Consider the following 24,590-nt stretch of genomic DNA (forward strand, 5'->3'; position numbering starts at 1 on the left):
CTTGAATTTTTCAAAGTTATCTTTTTCTTTTGTATAAAGATCATTACCATCAACATTATTATTTACACTGTTTTCCATCTGGGCTCCAAGGAAAGATAACAAAAAAAACATTACATTTTCTTAATGATTTAATGATTCATTTATTCAACGCAGACAGTTTCAGACAGATGTTGAAATGTGATTTTGCACAATTTTGTCTCCCATCAGCTAAACAAGCTTTGGGAAGGGATCTTCTGATGCACCTGACTATTGCTTTAGGATATACTTGAAAAATTGAACCTATTCTTCAACATGTAATCATGCACTGTTGATCATTTGGCTATAGTGTTTATTAATTATATAAATACAATGCAGTATTGTTATAACTCAAACTATAAGAGTTATCAAAAAGTATAGTGATAGCAGAGGACTACGCACAGTTTGACATATGAACTGTCTTGGCAGCATTAAAACTAGGAGGCGACATGGGACAAAAGTAAAAAGAGTTTATAAAAATGCAGGAAACATCGCTGAACTTTAGCTAGTCAAAGAATTTAAGCTTTTACAGGCATGTGGCTCATAATTTCACGTTTTATTAACATGTTGACATGCATATCACGGCAGGTAGACGCTGGCGGCCAGTTGCAACTATAAACAACAGGTGCACAAATTGACAGTTGAGCTGTATCTCTCTATTTGTCGGGTACAGAGAGCATGGAAATATAGCCAACGAGACAACTGACAGCACATCAGTCTGGAGAGGGAGCGAGAGTGCACATGAAGGTTATGGATATGTCCCATGAATGTCCTCTGCTCTAAAGTAAAGTGGCAGCCACCATTTAAGTCGTCCATGATGTTGCTGCCCAAAGAAAAACTCTCCAGTGAGTTTCTCCCAGACATGTCAACAGATGGCCTTTTCTGCATTTAGTCGATACAGAAGGAAATCTTCATAATCAAAAAAGAAAACATAAATCCCAGACGTCTTTAGTTTTTTCATATTCCAGAGCCCATATAATATGTGCTGAAGGTTATAGTGTATGTAGAAGGGGTAACCCAGCACTGTGTTACATATCACAGGTGTGGCCGTCAGCTCAAGTCTAACAGCATTGGTTTAATGTGATTATATTAATGTCCTATATAAAGACAAGCTTCACATTCATTCTCCTGGGCTCCTTCATGTGAAAGCCTCCAATTAAACCTGTCACACCAGTGTTTGTATACTCTCATGCATACGTAAATACAGCAGCCACTGAGCTCAGCTGTAGAATAAACCATGTAGCCACATGTGCTGTCCAGTGCATCTAAAACAAGGGGTGGTGTCTACATGTGGTACATGGGACATAGAATGTGTTGGGGCCAACCAGCTGCTAACAGGCATGAGTATAGATCTGAAAACCTTCGATTACTATGCTGCTACTGAATATATTCTGCATACTGTAAGAACTCAATGTTCTCAAAGTATCCAGAAGATATGCCAATGAGCAAACATTTCCCTTCAGAGTCAAACTGTGTCCGGCGTGAGAAAACATGGTTAGAACGTCACCAAAGAGTCACTGATGCTGTGGAAATAATAGCGTGATGCCTGTGGAGTGTTGCATCAAATGTGAGCCAACAGAAACTGGTGCAGGGAGTGACACTAGGCCGTCTATCTTACATCAAAGATTTGCATGTTAGAATTGAGTCACAAAGACAGTTCATATCTCAAACTGCTGTGTTTAGCTCATAGGAACTACAACATATGAAATGATGTCATGCAGTATGCTGCGGGATATAATGCAACACCTGATGTAAACATGAGAATCCATCCAATGTTGAGAAAACAGCAACATAAACTGTAGAAGGTTCACATTATTTTACCTTTAAGTCCACTACAATGAACATGTGATCTCCTTTATCATCATTGAACAATGTCAGAGAAATGTGGTGTAAGATTACTTATTGTAATCACAATTTAGGGATGTTTACACCACCATCATGTGCAGTGACTGCCGAATTTGTAAGGGAAATTATGAGGTTGTGCAATCAGGGCTTGAAGATTACTCTATTCTCATACAAAATAGCAATTTTTACAATGGGGTATTGTACAGAAAAAGTGAATAATAATAATAATAATAATAATAATAATAATAATGCTTTAGGCTATATTTTCTAATCTTACAATAGAGCCAGCTAGTTCCCCTTCAGTGAACATTAAGTCATTTAACATTGTGAAGTGAACATTTTGTGTAACTAGTGTTTCTTATTTGCCTTACTGTTGGGTACACAAGGAACTGGAAGACAAGATAACTGCATTTTCTACTTCGTCGTGGAGTGGAATGCACTGAAACCGTGAGAAACAGATGCTTTTGTGTGATACTGCAGAGATCCTATCAAACACTGATAGGCAGATACAAATGAATGGTATAAAGTGAGCAGTGAACTCTTACTGTCTGTCTGACCCACATAGCCTGTTGGACAGGTGGTAGAAGTTTTCGTATGTAATTCTCTGCCACAAAAATGTCTAAAATTTGAGTATTTTCCAAATTGTTACAACTATATTTATACTGATATTGATATATACTGATAAATCACACTGAACACTACATCTTCTACACAGCAGAACATAAAGAATAAACATTAGAGCAATGATACGTTTCTTGGCATTTGGAATCTGTACACCACCACACTGAATTTGAGATTTCTAAATTTTAAGATGAAACACTCAAGATATGAGCAAAACCCCAAACTTTCAGCTTTAATTCAAGGGGTTGGACAAAAGTGTGTCATTAATCCTTCAAGAATTACAACCATTTTTGGTGGCTCATAAATGATAAGCAGTTGCATAGCCAAGTGTGGCCTGTTTCCTCATTAGTCCATGACTAAACAAGCTGGAGGTAGTAAAGAGTATTAAATTTGCATTCGGTAGTCCAAAGAGGTGTATATGCAACAGAAGGAGGCCATCATTTTTTCATGCTTTTCAGTTTTAGAAAATAAGACTGAAGAAGAATAACCTGTAAACAGGCAGCAACTGAAGGCAGCTGCACTAATAAACAAACAAGGATGAAATCTGCATTTGGTCATGTCCATGGGTTCCAGTCTTCAGGCAGCCGTCGATTTTCATCTAAGTGTTAGAGACAATTCTTATGTTTGTAAATATATTAGTATGTATATAATATATATGCCATTATTTCTGAGCCACTGTGCATGTGAGAGAGAGAGAGAGAGAGAGAGAGAGAGAGAGAGAGAGAGAGAGAGAGAGAGAGAGAGAGAGAGAGAGAGAGAGATAGAGAGAGAGATAGAGAGAGAGAGAGAGAGAGAGAGAGAGAGAGAGAGAGCACTGTAATTAATGAATGGTTAATGTTTTATCAAACCCCTTGAATTAAAGCTGAACGTCTTGACTTTGCCCACAACCTGAATGTTTCATTTTCAATTTAATGTGGTGTTGTACAGACAACAAATTCCCAAAAATGACCATCGTTCCAATATTTATGGCCCTAACTGTACACTATTGTTGCATTGTTCATTTGCTTTACTGTTGTGAAAACCAGTCGAGCACAAAAGAAACTAAACCACAACATAATTGTCTTGTGTACGTGCTGTGAAGTGTAATGCGCTGAAACGAGTAGTTTCAGTGAGGAAGATTCTGGCATCGTAGCCTGTGAGTGATAACATGCGTCACTCCTTCTCACCCATGAGAGCCAACAGGTTCACCTTCATGCAATTTCTCACATGATTCATTGACGCTTTTGTCACAAAAGCATAAGCATAAACATCTGCACATATTAAGCTCCCTAGATATACTGTTTTCATTGGCTCACTTTATACTGAGCTTGTGGGTGCATTTAAAACCTTTTGACAGGGCCAAAATCATGGCTTAAAATAACAAAGGCAATGCACAAATTAGTAACATATAAGTAATATACATGTTAATAAATTGTAGTTAATCCAGCTTCTCCAATGTGAGAATTTGCCATATATAATAGTTAACTGAGGGATTTGTACTGTTAATCAGAATAAAAGCTTTTAACAACTAGGACGTCACCTTAGGATCTGCTGAAGTGTTCATTTTAAGTCAGTCAGTAATTAGAATAATAGTCAAAGTAAAGGTTTCAGAATTAAAGGCTCACTCTTCACTTTGTAGTTTTGAAATTGCTCTTCTGTCTTGTTTTTGAGAAAAGCTCATGATGGTTTTTAAAGTTTTGCGAAAGCAGCAATGTAATTATTATACAGCAACACCTTTTTCTTCCTTTTTTGTAACACAGTATAAACAGATGCTTTTGTAGCTGTTAACAAATGTTCATTGAGGGGGAACAAAGTTTATCATTGTGGCTATTTTTACAAGATCACATTCCTCACCCCTCTTCACCCATGACAGGCTGAGAGTGCAACCTGTTTACCTTCCCTCTGTTTCTCACATGGTTCACAGAGTCCTCCACACAGATACTACTGTGCAGTTCTACAGATATCCTCACAAACGCTGGTTTGTTGACAGTTTCAGTTGATACTGGGCAGAGATCTCCTGTTGGAGCGGTTTAGTTTGTGCAGCCTCTTCTCAGTATTGGTATAGGTGTAACTTCAGCAACACAGCTCAGCACTTTCTCAGTACTGACTGAACTGAACTATAGAGGCAATCTGGCTAGACAACATGATGAGAGAGTGCTGTTAGGCAATTTTTTTTTGCACGCAAACTGTCATATGTAAAAGTGCGTACTGAATGTTGCAGGGCATATTTTGTCTCCACATCCTGCATAGAGGTTCCCCCTCTGTTTGTGCAGGGGAACATTCAGTAAAACTGAAACGCAGCAGAACTTCATGGCGAGTCTCTCCGTGCCGTTTCTTTCCTAGAGTTCTACTCTTGGGCCTGAAAGGCACTCACACTCACTCTGACCACTCCCCCCTTGTCTACTCCCATATTTCCATTGTTATCTTTGAAGAACCGGATGTTCCACCAACATGATGTCTAAAAAACACGAGGGCAGGGTGATCTGTCAGGTCAGGGAGGTTGACAGTGCAGGCCGGGGGGTAGGGTGGGTCAGATATGATCCTCGATGGGGAAAACCAGGCGTGTGCCGTGACTTAGCAGCTCCTGTTCCCGTGAGTCCAGGTCATGCTCAAGAGCTTCCTCTGAGGTGCTGCCTTGCTTTTTGCCATTCACGCTCCAGCCTGACCCTCCTGCTCCGTCCCCCCCACCGCCAGACGCTCCGTTAGCTGTGATGGCAGTGTCCCCAAACGTGAAGGTCATGTCGCCATCATTACGCATGAGGTCACAGTCGTGGTCCCTCAGCTGCTCCTGGTTCTGCAAACACATCCACAGTGCAACATGAGGGGAGGGATGACTTGGGAATGACAAAAACGCACCGATGAATGACACACAGCGCGCAACAAACAGATGAGAGGGTTGACATTAACAGAGCAAAGGATCATAAAGGACACTATGGATTTACAAAAGGAAGAGAGGAGATTTTCACTTTGAAGTTAAAACAAAAGTAAAAAAAAAAAAAAAAAAAAAAGAGTGAAACAGGAAGCCAGCCTAAAATGAAAAGCATATGTAGTGACAGAAACCGCCTGAATCATCAAGATTAAAGGTTACACAGCTCATTTAAAAGTATACGTTCACTCTAGCATGTTCACTGTAGCATGAGATTGTAAGAGCTCGAATTGACTAGCTGACAATCAATAGTTAAACCCATATCCACGGGGGGAGAACATGAGTTAACATCCGGCCAACAAAGGATTACTTGGATAAAAAAACAAAACAAAAAAAAAAACAAAAAAAAAAGAACAACACAATTACATAAGCCCTTTACCACTGGGTGGGGAAATGAGTAGATCGTTGCAATAAAGGCCCTGCAGTTAGAAAGTGTGTGGTTACTTTGTTCTTCAAATAGTGACAACAAATATTGTCTAAAGAAAGACAAAGCTTTCAGAAGAAGATTTAAATATACTGTATTTGCAGTTAAATCCAGGCAGCGTCTGAACAACCTCCTAAATTCATTATTGGCCTGGCAGGCAGCCATGTGCTGGCAAAGCAACAGCAACGAACCAGGAGAGGAAAAACATTTACGGACGCAGAACTAAACTTTTAGAGAATTCAATTTAAAGGAGAATCTGGCTTTATATTGGAGTGAGGACATGCCAGCAAGCCGACTGGCTCTTTGGGCTACTGTGAGATTGTATAACGCTCAAAAAAAAACAAAAAAAAACAACCTCCATGTGAAAGTATTTCACAAGAAAAGAAAGAAGAAGTGGAAGAATTTTCCAGAGTGAATCCAAGTGTGACCGCCCCATCAATGGGTGGTTCTGTGTTTCGAATGTTGGAGCACAGTGTCTTTCTCAACAGTGATCATCATTGAAATGGGTCTGAAAAGGAGCTTTTGTGCCCCCTGAATGCAAAAAGGCTTCTTGACCACCAATTTTCTCTCTTGCTGAGGGCCTTGGTGCTTTGTGTGTTTACTGGCAGGCACTTTTAGAGAGAATACTTTAACCATAGTACAGTTCTCCTGAGAGAGGAGCCTTCAGTATTCAGAGGGAGCCCTCCTGAGGAACCAGGCTCAGGTTGAACTGTAGGACCAAATACTCAAATGAAGCTTCTCTGACTCAGTAGCATCAAAACCACTGCTAAGACACACAGAAACATATCTCAGTCATACAGAGGAATACATCAACTATCATTACTATTATTATTATTATTATTATTAAACAAACCACATTCACATTTATTTTACTTATCAGATAGCTAGTGGCTACTAGCTAACATTTAACTGAATTTCTGAGGAGCTAGTTAACCCAAATGACATTTAACTGGATATATTTATATAAGTGCCCTTGTGTTTAAGATGAAACATCAAAACTTTAAAAGGAAGACAAAACAGAGACGTTTTGATTCCACAAATACTGAATACGGTTTTTCACTTTCACTACATGTTTGATACAGCTGGCGGCAAGCTAGCTTAGCGTGGTATAAAAACTGAAAATAGAGAATAGAGTATTATTTACGAGACATAATGTTTTAATTTGTACATGTCATAATTGATTTAGGTTCTTTAGTTTGTGTTCTTTTAGTTGCTCATCATGACTATTTGGGTTTATTTTTGTGTCGGGCAGTATCACAGGCACCTCACGGCTACAGGTAGCTTTTTATTTTACCAAGCAAGAGAGGAAGTAGGAGATGAGATTTGTTTGTTTGTTTGTTTGTTTGTGTTTAGACTAAACATGAACCCAGTGAAATGCACACTGCAGATGGAACAATGGACTTTGGCTGTGTGCATTTCTGTTCCTACATTTTATGGCCTTTTAATTTAAAGTTTGCTTTTCAAGTTTTTGGGAAACGGCCCCCAGAGTTCTTTTTAAAACCTACGACTGGGCAACACGCAGTGGAGAGGTGTTCAACTTTTTCTGCAGTGCGAACACAGATTTGTCACAGGTCACTGCTCATGTAGGAGTGTCACGGTTGGTTTGTTGTGTGTCCACGGTTTTGCAAGTGCATGTGGACACTGACCTCGTATGCCTGGGGGCTGGTCAGACAGTTCGCCAGCGGCCCACAGCAGCTGGGTAGAGTGGAGGTGAGAGGCGGCCCGCTGTGTGTCAGGATGGGCTTCAGGTAACTGGATCATTATTAAGGAGGACAATCCAAAGAGCAACAACAACTGTTAACAGCAAATACCTAGTAAGACAACTTTCATAAAGAGTTGGGTGCTTTGCACTTCATATCAACTGGACTTGTTTTAAGTTCTCGTTTAGCCTTCTATCCAGAAGGCTTCATCGTTTTTAATGAAGGTCGACAGAACATGCTCAACAGCAAGTTTGGTATAACCTTGACCTGGATTAAAGAGAATCTAGAAATTAGCCACTGTCCTTAATTACATTTATAATGTGCTTACATTCATCCAGCCTTGCCAATAATTTATAAGTGATGTACTTACAACTTACAGCTGATTAACACCTTAATAATAAAAGTTGCTATTTAAAGGGCCAGTAAAAATAAAAGCCTCTGCAGTCAGTCATTTCCTAATGCTCGTTCAGTGTGTTGCACTGCAAATGATGCAAAGGATGACTGCAAAAAACACTGCAAATGATCAATTATGGCCTAATGATGTAAAGAGTGCCTGTCAACAAGACAGACAACTGTACGAGCAAAAAAAGGAGAGCAATTCGTTGAGGCTTGTCAACTATGACGTAGAGTGAACCAGCAGGCTCCTCTAGTGTATAATTAGTCTCTGTGTCACACACTAGGAAAATCCAGTGCCCTGTTCAACTGGTCATGTCACGCTACCCAGGGAGAGAGGCAGCATCAGTATCTGACAGCTGACCTTAGAACATGCATCAAATAAAACAAAGCTGTCAATTTGACAATCACCTGCCCTAAAATAAACTTGTCACGAGTCATCGTGCATCACACCATATACGTTTACTGCAGCTTGTGGAGCACTGGGAACGAGAGACAACCGCCCTGCTTGTTTTAGCTGTGTCTAACAAGTGTCACCAGGGGAGAAAGTCTCCACTGTAAAACACAGCTGCTGTACTCAAAAGCAGCTGCACAATCAGCCACCTGCGGAGGCAATTGTTGAGCAGGGGGAAGGAGGGAGGATATGCTGCTAAACACATTTACCTAAATCTGTTTTTAGAGCTTCTGCAGAGACAGCAAACATTTTATAGATTTGTTTACCTCATATGTGATAATTCAATAAGGACATCAATTGCTGCACTGATGGACTACGCAGTGTAGTGAACAAAGCAGGCTCTAACAGTCATCCTGACAAGATATGAAACCTTATATTGCCATAAGTGCTACAGTAGTGCAAACAGCCCTGGTCTAAAAGCAAATGACGCACATACTTTCTTTGTTTCTTTCTTTGTAAAGCACCACACAGAAAGGATACTTGTGATCAAAGGTGTACCACAGTCTGAAGAGCCATGCACTCTCCTGTTTTGTTTTGCTCTGTCCGTCAGCTGCAGTGCCATCCTGGGGAAACACAAGGTATAGTAATCATACTCTCATCTTTTAGGTTTGCAGAATAAACAAATAGTGTACCTGTTACCAGTTTGGTGGAGTTTAATTCTGTCTCTCATCATATCAACATATTTCATCATAGATCTAAGAGATTTGGGGAACTGACAAATCCTGGATTGCGGCAAATTACTAATCATAAATTAAATTGGTTCACAATCACAGATATAATTACAGGCTCACACTGGTCTTAAACAACACATGACAGTGGGGTGCTGCTTACAGGATTCAAAAAGCACCACTAAATATTTGTGGCAGTCACAAGTGACACATTACAGAAAAGTATGTGAAAGCATATTGGACCATTCTCCTTTCACTCTCCTAGTTCAGTGAATTTATCCCCATTTCTCTTGACAAATTGAACTACACATCGAAAACGTCCTCAGATTTGCTGACTTTGCCCTGCATCAACATAAAATTACAGAAGCAGAACGCTTTCAGCCATGAAAGCAGCGCTGACTTATAAATAGTAACTGAGCAAGTCTGTGTGCAATCCTCACCCCCTGTAAGACCTGGAAGTTGTCTCCACAAGGCTGCTGGTCTTGATCTGGGTCCACGCCGACCCTGCAACACAGGAGGAAGGTAGAAAGAAAACATGAACAACTAGTAAAATGCAGTTTAATGCTGACATCACTAAATGACTGGAAACACCATCATAAATGTGGCTAATCAGCAGGATCTGTCAGCCCCTTATACGACAGTATAAAGACCTCTGTTCTTCTTTGTGACTTGTCAACATCGATGATTTTGTTTACAGTTCACCTTTGCACAGAAATACTGGTTTGTTTCTGTGACGGCTGCGGCTGCAGAATGCGGATTTAGCCTCTTTGTGGTTCTGCTACATGTCACAAGTTGCTCTGAAAACCAGCACATCAAAGTGGTGATTGCTCCATTTTTAAGTGGTTGAAAAATGCTGCAAATTAGCCTTCAACAAAGTACAGACACACAGAAACAGAAGTGTGAGAAGATCAGAAAGTCAGCAGCCCAAAGACATTATGGTTTCGCTATGTATAAAGCAGTTGAGGGCGTAAACCTTTTGTCTGGCAACCCAAACCACCGAACCACAATGTTATACATAACCTACATTTTTACTGTATAAAAAAAATCACTGTCACCCAAAACACCATGAGAGGGACGGTTCTACATGCAGAAGCAAAACAAATGATCATGTGATCGAACTAGTTATGTGTGTCTGTGTTTGATATTCAACTTTTCTTTTGAATAGTCACAATTATTAGTTGTACAAACCGGTGATCACTAGTAAATTGTGACATTAAAAACAGTGTATTGATGACACAGTGGCTTCCTGAGGGATTTCCATGAGTCCTGGGTTTACCAAGTATATTGTCTCAAAATAAGTCAGCTCTGACAAACTTAATGTGCACCATAGGAAAACCTGCCATTTAAACACTGGTCAGCTAACGGTTTATGTGTATGCCAGAAGGAACAACATCATAGGTTCAAGGGATGAGAGCTTCTAAACTTAAAGAAACACTGCATCTGTCCAAAGGTTTTAAAAAAAATAATTAAATAAACATTTAAATTAGTTTTATCAAACCTCCAATCAACAATTACCATGTTTGTTTAATTTGTACAAAAAGCAAAGTTTAAACTGGTTCTTGGCCGTCACTTCTTAGTCATATTCCTGTTTCTAGTCTTGGTGCTTACCTAAGATAAGCTGAGCTAAAATAACTGGACAGACATGAGAGTGGTTTCAACCTTCCCATCACTCTCTTAGTTGAAAAACCAATCAACATAAAAACAACTAAAAATATTTCCCAACTGTCAAACTGTTCATTTCAAGTTACTGCAGTGCATATCGTCATTGTGATGATATTTATAATTGTCCCCTTGTGTCCCTTACCAATAGACAGGGATTACACTGAACACGAGCAGGTTTTAAAGACCACGTTTAATTCACATAAGCTCTAGAGTCATCTACTCGACTCTAATGTTTGTGGACACTGGACGGAGGCCAAGGCAGAGAGGTGTAGCCTCCCATAGTTACAACTCAAACTAAACATGTGAGATTATCTTGAGACTCCATCGCTGGCATACAGAGGATATATTCCTTTGCACTTAGCTGCTCGAGAAAGTGCAGACCATGAGTATCTGCCGACTGCCTGTTTCCTGTCAAAACTGCGCGCGCGCACACACACACACACATACACACGGGATATTTAAGGTGTCCCCTAACAGATGTCAGATAACATGCTGGTGGAAGAGGAAGGATATGTGAGGAATGATCCTGAGATTAGGACACAACTGTCTTTTCTCTCACCCGTAGTTGTGCTTCCTCCTCTCTGTCTCCCTCTCTCTGTCCTCCTCTGCCCAGTGTTTTTGCTGCTTGTTGTTATTGTTTTTTATTGCCTGCTGTTCTTTTCCCACCTCAACCGGTCGAGGCAGATGGCCGCCCACCCTGAGCCTGGTTCTGCTCAGGTTTCTTCCTCTAAAGGGAGTTTTTCCTCTCCACTGTCGCCTAGTGCTGCTCAAGTGGGGTTGTTGGGTTTTCTATATAATTCTGTATACAGTCTTAAACCTTACAATGTAACGTGCCTTATGAGGACTTCTGTTGTGATTTGGCGCTATACAAATAAAATTGAATTGAATTGAACTGAGGTTGACCTTTGGTGAGGAGAAGCGTAACCTAGCACAATTCTATTAATAAGAAACACTTTTGCCCGGTCGCACATGTTTATCTACACATATATAGTTATGTAAGAGTGAGCTCCACTGTCCTCAGCTCACCCACTGACCTTTAATTATAGTCCCAAAAACATCCTTTCTTCTCCTTAAATCCATCAAATACTGCATACTTCATACGCAATGTTGACTGTAAACTCATTCTCCTCTAGGGAAACATGACAACCTGAAAAGAGTAAAATAGAGGAACCGTAGCTCTCTGTTTATTACCTTCCTCTTCTGCATACATTCACTTCACACATGGTCGTTGTGCTGCTTCTGGTAAACAGTGAGGAAATCTGTTCTTTGCATATCTCTGCTCAAAACTGGACGGCGTAGACGCAACAGGAAAACCGACCAGGGTTTTCACATTAGCACTTGATCACGTATCAGAACCAGTGTGGGAAGGTGGGGGGTGTGACACAGTCATTTCTCAGCTCAGTGGCTTTCTCGCATTCAGTCAGAGAATGTGCTTTAGTAAAATTTTGCTTGTGGAGTTTTATTTTATTCTGAGACCAACCATCCAACATACAGTATTTGATAGGTTTTTGTGCGTCTTAACATTTCATTAATTTGCTGTTTGTAGCCGTCTAACCTCCCCCTTCACCACCACAAAAACAGAAGTGAACAGTGTAAAGAAAAAGTCCCATCTGAAGCAAACCGCATGCTTTCCCAACACCATTTATGAAAGGTTTGCACACAGATACAGCACCTGAAGTACTCCCACTTTCCATGCTGACGTCGCTGTCTCTGCAAAGCTTTGCTCTCCCCAACTCTGTTGCATCATAAATCAAGCACATTCAAGTATGAAAGTTTCTATTTACTCATATTAGATAAACGGATATCTTTAAATGTGTGTGAAAGTTGGTGTTACTGTAATGGAGGATTACACATTGGGCTGTAAAAGAGAGTTTAAGCAGATCACTGAGCACTCACTCTTTTATAAATGGTAACTGGCAACAGCCTCAGTCAAATATGATCCTGTTTTTTGGGGACAGGCACTAATCTCTGGACTTGGAGCAGAGGTTCTGCATATGTTCAGTCATACACATTAAATAATAATAATAATAATAAAACAATGACTGGATAAAATAACTTGAGCTCACAACTGAACTGCTTTTAGCACTTTCACGTTAACGTCATCTCTCCTGCTTTCATTTCTTATTGTTTACCTGATGTTTACACTTCAGCTCGATGTATCACACCTCAACAGTGTCATCCTCATCCTCTTACATCTGAACTCTTTCATTCCTTTTACTGCTTTCACTTCCTTCAGCTTTATTCAGCCCAAAACTGTTCATTTCAAGTTACTGCAGTGCAAATGTTCATTGTGATGATATACATTATTTCCCCCTTGTGTCCCTTACCAATAGACAGGGATTACACTGAACACGAGCAGGTTTTAAAGACCACTTTTAATTCACATAAGCTCTAGAGTCATCTACTCGACTCTAATGCTTGTGGACACTGGATGGAGGCCAAGGCAGGGAAGTGTAGCCTCCCATAGTTACAACTGAAACTAAACATGTGAGATTATCTTGAGACTTTTCCATCGCTGACATACAGAGGATATATTCCATCAGAGTGAACAAGCGACAGCATTTTTTCTCAGCTTCGCACTTAGCTGCTTAACATTTCATTTTCATTCTTCTGCTCTTTGTAGATGTCCAACATCACCAACATCATCAACTTCCAGAATTTCAATTGTGGCAACTGCAAATCTTTCATTTCAAACCTTTCTTTTCTAGACTATACAGTGACGTTCTGCTGCTATCCATACTAAATACTCATTATATTGTAAAACTGAAATAAACTAAGTAATTGCATCTAAGAAGACCTACAGTTTTAGTATTTGAGTTGAGAGAACAGTAGCTGTTCAAACCCAGAGTGAGCACATAGGGATCCATTTCTCTCTCTGTCTTTCTCTCAATGGCTGCGCTGCCAGGGCTCAGAGATAAGATGGACACCTGCCTGCTAAGAGACCATCCATCAAAACCTAACAACAGAACCCAGCAGCATCTCCTCACACACCAGACGTTTGCTAGTCCTCATTCATATCATAACCCTGCTGCCTCAATCTGACTCCCTCACCAGAATGTTGTCATAAATATAGCAAATGATCTCTTGAATATGCAATTCACTAGTAGGAAAATAACATTTATGTTATAAACACTACTTAATAACAGAGACTGAGTTTTCCTTTTTAACATCTTTTGTAATATGATATCATAACACCCCTTGGGGAATCGAAAGTGTCCCCCATAAAGTGTAAAATGTGTAAATTTATGCACATAATACAGTGGATGATACCAGAATCACAGAGGAGCAAGGCTGATATCCGCCTGCCATGCGCCACATGTATCAGTTACCATGGCGATGAGTTCATAGGGGGGATTTTGGCAGAACCCTAAACCTCCACCAAACACAATAGTTTCTACTCGGTCCGAGGAAGCATTACTCATATTAAACAGAGCTTGTTCTCTCAGGCCACGGCTGCTGCTGTCGCACACACATCACCAGCCCATAATCCGCTTTATCGTGACAAATACAAGCTCCCATTGCATCACGCTCAGACAAAAATAAGTGAGGCTGGGCTGCGAACACACAGACAGCAAAAGCCAGATGGGACATCTAATACTATGGCCAGTGCTGATAAACAGCTACTGCGGATTCGACTTCACCTCTGGCTCATCTTAATTTTAGGAGCAATTGATTAATCCGAGCTACTCTGAAATTGAGGAACCTACAGTACTTTCTCTAGTAGAAAGAGCTGTGGTTTCTCCAAAGACATAACAAAAGTCCAAGTGACTGAAAAGCTGTGAGTGGAAGAACTGGGAGATGGAAAATCAGCAGCATGGAGAACTCTGGCCCCATCTCCTGGACAATCACACAGGACAAGACCAAAGAAGTAGACTCAACTGAGCGAATTTAGCTACACTCAATTTAAACTGGCACAAGCAGAGCAAATATGTATCTGCTCTACACAGGCAGGAGGCAAATACAGGTGCAGTGAAGTTCAGAAGGGCAGCTGATAAAACCTGGGTATTAAAACACCTTCATTTCTTTTCACTTTCACTTTCTTCACTGGCTTTTTAGGATTATTTTACATCTAAAAAGCAGCAAAAAGCAACAGAGTCTCTCATCTAAGTACATTCTCCATTGTAAATAGTTTTTTTTAAAGATCATATATTATTAAAATGATTTCCTGTTGATTTCTTATATATGAAATATATATAAATCTCTGTCTTTCTGCAATTCTACTATTAATAATAAAAGCAAAGTAAATACAATAAATCCATTCAAATGTAACACATTCAAGTGTCATTTCTGGTAGAATGACTAAATAGATGCTAATTAAAAGTTGACATGCTGGTCGCTGCTACTCTGTTGACTAACACTAGCTCTAACAGATTTGTTTTCTTTTTTTCCCCCTTTCAAAGCTCTTCTTGTGTTCACGTGTGATTACATCCAGATGTATTCAATGCTAAAGAGGATACTACACTGCTGCAAGTATGGTATATTTTCTTCTAGGTAAAGAGGCAAAAATACCTGATGTGTAGCCAAGATAGCATCGGCGTGGTCCCACCTCCAAAGACCCAGACGGTGAAGAAGACAATAAGCAGCGTGGTGGTGAACATCATCTGCCGGGCGTAGGTAGCCGTGTCCCTGATGGCCAAGGCGAACGCCATCGCCCCTCGCAGACCTGCGGATGATGACATCCAAATTAATGTAAAAATCCCTTTCAGCCTGATAAGGTGAGGAGGAAACAAACATCTATGTGGCTTTTTCATACCTGCAAACATCATCATGTGCTGGAAGTTTCCCTTGATCTTGTGCCTTCGGCCGAGGTTGAGAAGGAAGGAGAGCGGGTAAATGTTGAAAGCTCTCCCGATGAATATGGCAATCTGACAGGTCTGTCAAGAAATTCGACTTAACAATTTAACAGAAGTGAGACTGAGGGAGAAGGGGGCCCCTGTGTGTGTTTGGAGCGTAGAAGCACAACAATTATCCACAGTGAATCTGGACTTTTCAACGTAAGTGCCAAATTTATCTGGGGCCGACTGTGGCCTTTCTACAGGGACATCACAGCAGTCTCCAAGCTATCACCAATGACCCAGCTCTGCAGCTGTAGGAAAGTCTAATTCCATGAAAGGGGTCGTCCAAACTAGGAACAGAAAGAAAAGCATACTTATTATGCACCAAAAGGATACAAAAGCCCCAAATATGAAAAGTGGGCTGAAGATGTGATTCTGGAAGGTGAACAGAGCCAAGCCCATGTAGGAGAAGATGAAATTTTCAGCCAGGAAGTGGAGGACCTCAAAGAGCTGCAAGGAGAAGCATTTCAATTTCGTGCTCCAAGAACACAGAGCAAGACTAAACTTTAGGTTGAGGGAGCGAATTTCACAGAACCGTTCCCTGTCTGATTGTGGGAGCTTTGGGGTTTCTTTTTTTTTTCCCCTTTCTCTCCCAGAGCAGCAGACTCTGTGGCTGCCATGATGATTACACAGAGCTGACTGCATCTACACTGCTCTGTGCGGAGGCACGGGCACACACACACAAACAACCAGACAAATGCAAACCAGTACATTAGGAACAAGAAGAATTTCTTATCTATTTTAATCTCAGTGCTTTAACCTTGCCACTGCACAATGCATGCCGAGCTTTCCTTGAAACCCAATAATGAGAGCCTGCCAGGATCCTTGGAGCGCTGATCCAAAATGTGTCGTGCTGCGTGTTGCCTACATGCTAATCTGTACCCTGTCCTCAAGACTGAACCCCCCTCTGGGAAACTAAACAGTTGTGTCAGGAGGAATGTCCTCGGACAGCCCCGATTAAGGTCACAGCAGGCGGATTGTGGAGCCATCTGGCACCGGAGCCGAGCACCCTCTTCATACTTTCACAGGATTCAAACCACTCCTAACTAAATGGGAATGTGTGCAGGAAGTGCTCAGGAGCTATGGTACCTGCTTGGTGCGCTTTGTGGACTCTTCAGAGAGGTTGTTGTAGGTGTAGTGAGCCTGTGTGATGCCACAGAACAGCACAGCCACCACGCCTGTAAGACATACAAACACATTCAGGAGCCAGAAGTAAGAGTGCATTGAATGAGGTAGGCTGTGCTATCTGGAAACACAATGAGGAACGTGTGTTGGTACTATGTACGGTTAATAGTTCATTTCATCTACTGTACATCAGCTGCATAATCTGTATTTAAGTCTCGTTCACAATCATTTTATACAACAGATGGATGATTTACCATCACATAGTTCAAATAGCTCAAACTTTTTTTGTTTAGCATAACGAATAACATGAGAGGGCGAAATAATCCAGACTGATGAAGTTTGAAAGCTTGGGGGTATTTAACCAGCAGGGAAATTAGACTTTGAGTTGCATTATGTGAATCATATGATCGTGACTCATGGTAAATAGTAAAAGTCAGTATATCTCTGCACCTCTTACTACTGTACAGTGAGCTCCCCTTTATATAATAAAATACTCAGTCACTACCTCGCCTCTTTAATGTTTAGTCAGAAAAAAAAACCCATGAATGAATAAAAGGTTCTGATCATCATTCCCTTCTTATGATTTTCCTTTACATTTGATCCCATTTGGCTACTGAATAACTCTCATTAAAATATTTGAGGTGCTTAGTTAAATAAATCAATATAACTCGTGTTAGGATCTAAAGAATCTAAAGCAAGTCTAGGTGTCAGTTACCAGATACACCATGATCATCATCCTTTCCTCAATTCACTGAAGTCAGCTAGAGTCAGACAGATGCTGAATACAAAGGGTTTATTTTTATTTTAACCACAAATGTCTGGTGCCTACTTCCCTGACTGCAGCCACTTCCTCTGTCTTGGTTCAGCTCACCTGTGAACCCGCAGGCCTCGGCTAGCAAAAAAGTGCTCCAGGACATGAGGAAGAAGAGGGCAGTCTCCAGCAGAGGAAAGCAGTGCAGCTTGGTGAACTTGGTGACGTGAGAGTTGAGTTAAAGAACAGAAGCGATATGGGGTTAGGGTCCAGAGAAACATGTTGCTCAGCAATTCAGAGAAGGATATAAGAGCTGTGACGACTCCTGTCGCTGCACCCATTACAAAGGAGCCGCTGAAAATACCAAGGAAGATCCCCACTGACTTAAAAAAGGCTGAGGCGTCAAACATGTGTGTGTTTGCTCCACTTGGCTGGTAAGCCACAATCGATCTGAAATACAAAAGAAAAAAACAAAGACATAGACAAGACATAGATAGATTCTAGATCTTAGAGGGAAATTCTTAGCTATTACACACAAACTGCACTAACACACACGGAAGATAGTACTGAATCATACAGAAAATAGACACAATAAGATCTGAATATCACATAAATCTGCAAAATCTACAGGAAAACAGAAAGAAACATTAAGACTATTATACACGATGTATGACTGTTTGAATTGAGGATGAAAGTGCAATAATAAGACATAAGATCAACTCTCAGAGGGGAGCTCGTCATTGTACGGGGTGATGGATGTTAAAGCTGGTTCTATTTCTCCTAAAGTCCACAACCACGTTCTTGGTTGTGGTCACATTTAAAGGTACCAACTACCAATGACTAGAGGCTAATTTCCTCGCATGTGTTGACCTTTTCTGATTCTATACTATTCTCTTCTATTATTTTCGCTATTATCATAAATTTACCAATTTCTAATTCTATTTTAAAATTAAGAAAAAGATAATCAGAATTTTTGACTTATGTTGAGAAAGTAACGGTGTGTCTATGAGTTATTTATGTATCTGAAGTAGAATCAAGTGATTGGTGGTAGCAGAGTCTTAGGTGATCTGTAATCTTCCAGTAGAGGGAGGCAGAGTGCTGCTTGTCTGTCAGGAGGAGCAGTGCTGCAAAGCCCTGCTATGCTGTCTCACACTTCAGTGTTGAATCTCAACGTCAGGAGGGAAAGGGGCTGAGAAACCATACAGGCAGAAAACTTTATCTGCTGTGGTAAGAAGGCAGCTACTCTGTTTTGCTTCGATAAGGAAGAAATACGACTTACGAGGAAAGCACAATGGCAACTGCATCGTTCATGACGCTTTCCCCAAACAGCAGAGCGTAGAGATCACCGTCTGCATGGAGCTCGTTAAAGATGGCCAAGACCGTCACTACATGCACAAATACAGATAGAAAAGCAGAGATGACAAAAATATACTATCGCAGACATAGTCCATTCCCTAAACTGATAGTCGTCACCATACCTGGGTCTGTAGCAGAGATGATGGCACCAAAGAAAAGACAGTCCGTGTAGTAGAACTTGTCAGTTAACTGTCCAGCCACTTGCATCAGTTTGACCACACCGTACATCAGATTTCTGGAGATGCACAGCCGTCAGAGGGGGGAGAGGAGTGAAAAGATAAGGTCTGATCACACTGTTATCCACGGTGTTCATCATTTGAAAGAGACATTTCATAAAGAGAGAGTGGACACTCACCCAATAACAAAACATGAGATGGCAGTGCCAAGAAACGCATAAGTTATGATGGAACCCAGATTCCTGAAGAAGTGTCTCTGGAAAAGGAAAAAGGAGAATGAGATGAGGGAAAACGTAGTAGAGCTGTTCCAGTCTGTGAAACCACACTCTCAAATATAGATTTCTGGTTTACTTTTACAAAACAAATGTCTTTTAAAAACACCAGCAGAAGAGGATTCAGGTGGAGGAACCGGATCGTGGGTGGCAGCTCAGTTAGATTACTTTGCCAACATTTGCACATCAGTTACCTTCTTGTGTGTTTTGTTAGAAGGATCTAAGACAGATGATTAACTGAGCTGACGTGTTAGGTCCACAGAAGCACAGGCACAACTTTCTGTCTAAAGCTGTTACCATTGTACTTAAACGGACTCCCACTGCAAAGATATTGTGGTAGAGTTTGTAAGGCTGACATGACAAACTGCTTCCTATTTCCTGGGGCATGTCGTTCGACTCAGCACATTCCACTGTGGATCCTAATTTCACTGCCTGTCAATACATACTGGTTACAGTGGAAGTGTTTTGTAACCACTAACTTGCCACATCTTCTACTTCTCAAAATTAGTCATCAACAGTGAGCACAGATTAAATTTAACATACACTATATTAATGCTGAAACAACTGTTTGATCGTCGACCAGTTAACTGACAGAACGTGAATCTATAATTTTCAGAACTGATTGATAACATGTCCTCATTAATTAAGCAAAGTTACACAAAAGCACAATAAATCCAAGATATGAGGTTTTGCTAAATTTATGGGTCATATAATAATATCTTTTAGATTATATACATCTTATATAAATTGGGTTTATTAATTGTTCAATGTTTTATTGACTAATAAATCAATACACAGTCCCTCTCTACAATGAGATTTAGATGCTCTGCTACTCTCTGATCACATAAAAATGACCACACTTCCATAATGTATTAATATTACCAGCGTCTCTACCCTCTGTTTTCCAATGCCACGCAGAAATAACCGATTGGTTCGGAGCCTCGTCCATAAACCTTTAGAAGAGATTATCTGTGCACCTCTGTCAGGCTGATCAATGAGTGTGATGACCAGATGGTCAGATCTTCAGATGCCCTGCATTCAACTCCTCCTTGATATCATCTATCACTGTATAATTTGAGAAGGCTAAGTTACACCCTTGCATTAAATACAAAGATCATATGTCACCAGCTGGTAAAACACGTTTCACTTTCTACAATTTCAGTGTGAGGACACTAGAGCACCCTGATCAAGACGTACAACCCACGGGACTCATGCATGAAAAATATCTGAAGTTCTGGACAATGAAAAGTGCAAAGCCAACACAGTGGTTTGCTAAATGAAACAAATCGGTTGCTCTACAACAATCAAAAGCAGAAACTGCTCATATTGTCAGCGTCAGCCGTTTGTTTTCTTTCACAGTGCAACTGCCACAGAGGAAATGAAAGACATCTGCAGTGGACTTCCCCTCAAAAGGTCCACTTATGTTCAGTAAACACTCAACATGCTCACAGCCCGGCCAATAAGAGCTTCTTTAAACGTAACATCTGCCCAATGAGACGGCACATGTGTTGACGAGGCCCTACGACAAAACCCTCTCACATTGATTTAAAATAGTCAAAAAGTTTGTTTTAACAGAGTTTAGAATATGAACGCGTGACATCTCACCTTCTTCAGACTGTAGCCAGCATGGAAAATTATAGGAGGCAATAATATGTTGAAGAATACCTCAGGGTCAAATGTCACCTGAAAAAACATAAAAGTAATTTATTAGGTGAAAACACAGAAGTGAAGAGTTTATATGTTGCTTTCTGACAGGTACCTTGCGCAGCATATCGTTCTGCTCCACATTGTGAATCTCTCTGGAGTTGATCTCCCCTTTGAGGGTGTACTCATAGAACTTGCCGCTGACATTAAGCAGCAGGGTGCTGACAGGTCCTTCCTTCAGCGAGCAGCTTGGGGGTGTCTTGTTGTGGTAGCTGGTGGCGGGGATGCCGTACCGCAGAATCACACCTACCAGCAAACCTGAGAATGGTTACAGCATCTCTTTCAATTAATCAGACGCTGACTGCGCAGCAAAGAATCTACAATTACTCAAAGCTAAATGTCACCACGTCAAACGGGTCAGTTTTTCAGCATAATGTCCTTTCCTAGGTGCTTGTGCGTTACAGGCTCTCAGCATCAGGCGGTGACACAGAGAGAGCAGCAGAGCAAAGAAAGACAAATGGGGACACGGTAAGAAGAAGCTTGTGGAGCAAACTTAATCCAGGAAGAAAGGAATGGGAGCGTAAATCCTCTGATCAGACAGCAGCTATCTGAAGAAGACTGAAGCCGAATAATGTGTTTGACATTACCTACTGTATTAGTTCATACAATTAAACCACCAGTTGTGATCACAGACACAAACGCTAGGTTCTTTCCAGCAATGGAAAGCAGCAGTTTCATGTTTTAATACAAGGGAGAACCACAAAAGGAAAATGAACACTGGATAAGGAGTCATCCGATGGACACTAGTATGTTTTTTCCTATTAACATATCTCCAACCACTGATTTATACAGAGGCTGTAGAGGTTCTACTTAATACAGCAAATCAACATCAACTTGGCTGTATTTTCATGCTGGCAAGAGGCCAACAAATACGATGAGTTTGCTGTAACACAATGTAGTTTTTTCTATCTTTATTTATCCAGGATAGTTAAGCTGAAAGGCTACCTTTCTTCTGCAGAAATACCCTGATCACATTAACACCGTTACACACTTTCACTTTCACGTGGAAGCCACCCAGTACAACCACAGTCAGACCTGCTGACCACGGAGCAGCTGGGACTCCCCATAAGGGGCTTTTTCAAGAGCACCACAGTGGTGCTGATGAGGGAGGGGCGAGAGCCACTCTGTTCGCTTGTCCCGACCACATTTAATCATGTCAGTTTAAAGTCCATAAGGTCAAACAGAACCCACCAAAGCAATGTCTTTAACAGAATTGGTTATGGACCTACAGTCCATAGAGATAATAATATACAGAAAGGTGCTAAATTAAAGGAAAAACCAACAGTGTCTTAGCAAAGTGCTGGAAACCATTGTGATGTCCTGTATGGATGCACCTGATGTTGTTTCTCCACTCATTTATTCAGGTCCTTTAATTTGTCACCTTATCTGTAGATACAAATTGCTGATGCATACTGCACATAATGTAGGTGCACGACTTTCTGCTTTGGACCTTTCATCCAGGACGTTTTGCAATATTCGTTTATTTCGTATTTATGAAGCTGCAAAATTAAAACTTCAAAAACACAGACAAACAGCTTGCTTTTGGGGAACAAAGAAAGGAAAAACAAATCAAAGTCTGTGTTTTTCATGCAAGACCTCTGGTTAATGAGTGACATTTGCAGCACTGACCGACTGATCATTTTAAACATTATACAGATGTAGTACACTGTGTGTGCTCTGAGGTGTTTTCACTGAAATAGTTTAGCTCAGTCAGCACACATCGAGCTGTGGCTGTGGTTTCTGACTGATGATTTCCTCCGATCATAAATTTAGATAATAAACATGGATTTTGGTTTGTTGATCAGAGACTTTCCTCACTCCGTTTATCTGCTAGGAGACTGATTTTTGTTGATTTCCTAAAGCAGTTTGCCAAGTTTGCTTAGACAGTACATGTCATGTGGAGTACATGTTTCAGTCATTTATTCAGCTAATATCCCATGCTTGTGTAAATGCCCCTGAAGAAATGAACATAATTAAGTCAACAGCACAGAAATACATCCAGACCCCAGCTGACTACAGCCCTCCAGACTGATCAATGTGAAATTTGACCAGTGTAAATTTCTCATTTTGTAGCATATAACAATCAAAGACCATGGTATTAGGTCCTTCTTTTGCAGATGGTTAATGACTACATTGGTGAGGTATAGTTTTGTATTGATTACAGTCTGTGCAGCCAATTAATTTCAAAGGTTAAGGTAGTGGAATACATGCAAGACATGTATTTTCTTCTTTTCTGTTACCTATACCCTCTTTTTCCTCTTTGCTGTGAGGCAGTTTGGAAGCTTCAAAGACGCTGTATAAAATATTCAAAAACAACATAGTGATTATATAAGGATTTCATTTCAAGAGGACAGTCCACAAGAAGTTAACAGCATGATATCACTGTTATACTATGAAATAAACAGTACATAGGCTCACTGCACTCTAATGTGCCTTCAGCTATGTGAAGCTACTGGTTCCCAGTATGTCAGGGATGAGCTGCACATGCAGCACTCTGCTAGAGAGCAGACAAGGCTAAACAGTCCTAAGCACCTTCTAGAAATGAGCTCTGGCCCAGACAATTAGGAGCAACACTAGCTGCTGGGAATGTGGAGGCGCGTCTGTGCGTTTTACACACTTCAATCATATCCGACTCCTCGTCTGTGTGCAGCCGTTGGAGAAACCACAAGAGACAGTGAATCATGCAAAGCTTGTGGGAATGTGCTGCTGGTTGTGAAGGAGAGCGAGTGCACGACTGTGTGTGCCTTCAACGTATAATCCAAAAGCCTCACCGTATATCATTGCCAGCCCGGTTTCGTGAAGGAAACGGACCCGTCTGTGCTTGAACAGCCATATGGTGAGGATGGTTAAGGTCAGCAGTAAAATGAATGTCAGCAAATTAACGCTGTCCTGTCGGTGACTTTCCTCGGCTTCTTTCTCGGTTGCGAGTTCTTCCATTCCGTCTCCCTCCGCCTTCAGCCCCGGCACCGCGCTCAGCACGATCCAAGCGGGCATCATCGCGTCCAGCGCGGCGCACGCTGCGCTCCGCTTCAGCTGTCGGAGAGCGGCCATGGTGCAGGATGATGCTGCTGCTGCTGCTGCTGCTGCTGCTGACAGCACACCTCCTCTATGCCATGTCACTGCTGGAAGGTAAACACACAGCTGAGCCGAGCGGTGGAAAGAAGCCAGTGCTCGCAGACTGTGCACCGGCGAGTCCAACCTTTTAAAGGCACACTGCGCGATGTCAAGTATCAAAGGACTGTGCTGTCCAGGCAGGAGAGCAAATCAGTGTCTCTGTCAAGAAGCCACCGGGGCCAGGTCGACAGCCCACAGCCTACTGAGTCATTGTCCTAGGGGGTTGATGAGTGTGCACTTCTGGGCTTGGTCCTGTTCAAAACAGGAAATTCACGTGGTCTGTAAAACTGAGCATTTTGCAAGAAAAGTAAATCCGCTTTGGATAATGTGGCCTCGCTGGTGATGGTAATCGGGGGCAAGGTGGGGTCACACCAGGGGGAGGCAGTGTGAGGGGCGACCAGGGAAATGTAAGAGAGGCAACTGAACAGCCCCTTAAAAGTTTAAAGCTGCACTAGTAAAAATATTTTCATAACAACAGTCGAAATGATTGTGTTTAATGTGAAAGGTGCCATTTGAAGTGACAAATCCTGAGGAGATGACACCTAACTGAAGTAGTTTCAACTCCATGTA

General features: G+C 41.2%; 1 protein-coding gene across 1 annotated transcript; it reads right to left on the reverse strand.

The window, feature by feature from the left end:
* Positions 1-116: 116 nt before the first annotated feature.
* On the reverse strand, positions 117-24,229 carry slc9a7 (solute carrier family 9 member 7). The gene is given in 18 exon segments (XM_026344980.1): positions 117-4,995; positions 4,997-5,254; positions 7,457-7,562; positions 8,838-8,920; positions 9,466-9,529; positions 12,360-12,422; positions 15,197-15,350; positions 15,441-15,552; positions 15,859-15,972; positions 16,612-16,700; positions 17,519-17,624; positions 17,707-17,848; positions 18,678-18,783; positions 18,877-18,989; positions 19,110-19,186; positions 20,808-20,885; positions 20,962-21,164; positions 23,678-24,229. Coding segments are annotated over 18 exon segments (2,283 nt in total). The 5' UTR covers positions 23,958-24,229; the 3' UTR covers positions 117-4,860.
* Between the last annotated feature and the right edge of the window lie 361 nt (positions 24,230-24,590).

The sequence above is a fragment of the Anabas testudineus genome, chromosome 4 (genome assembly GCF_900324465.2).
Source record: "Anabas testudineus chromosome 4, fAnaTes1.2, whole genome shotgun sequence".
In the NCBI taxonomy this organism is placed as follows: Eukaryota; Metazoa; Chordata; class Actinopteri; order Anabantiformes; family Anabantidae; genus Anabas; species Anabas testudineus.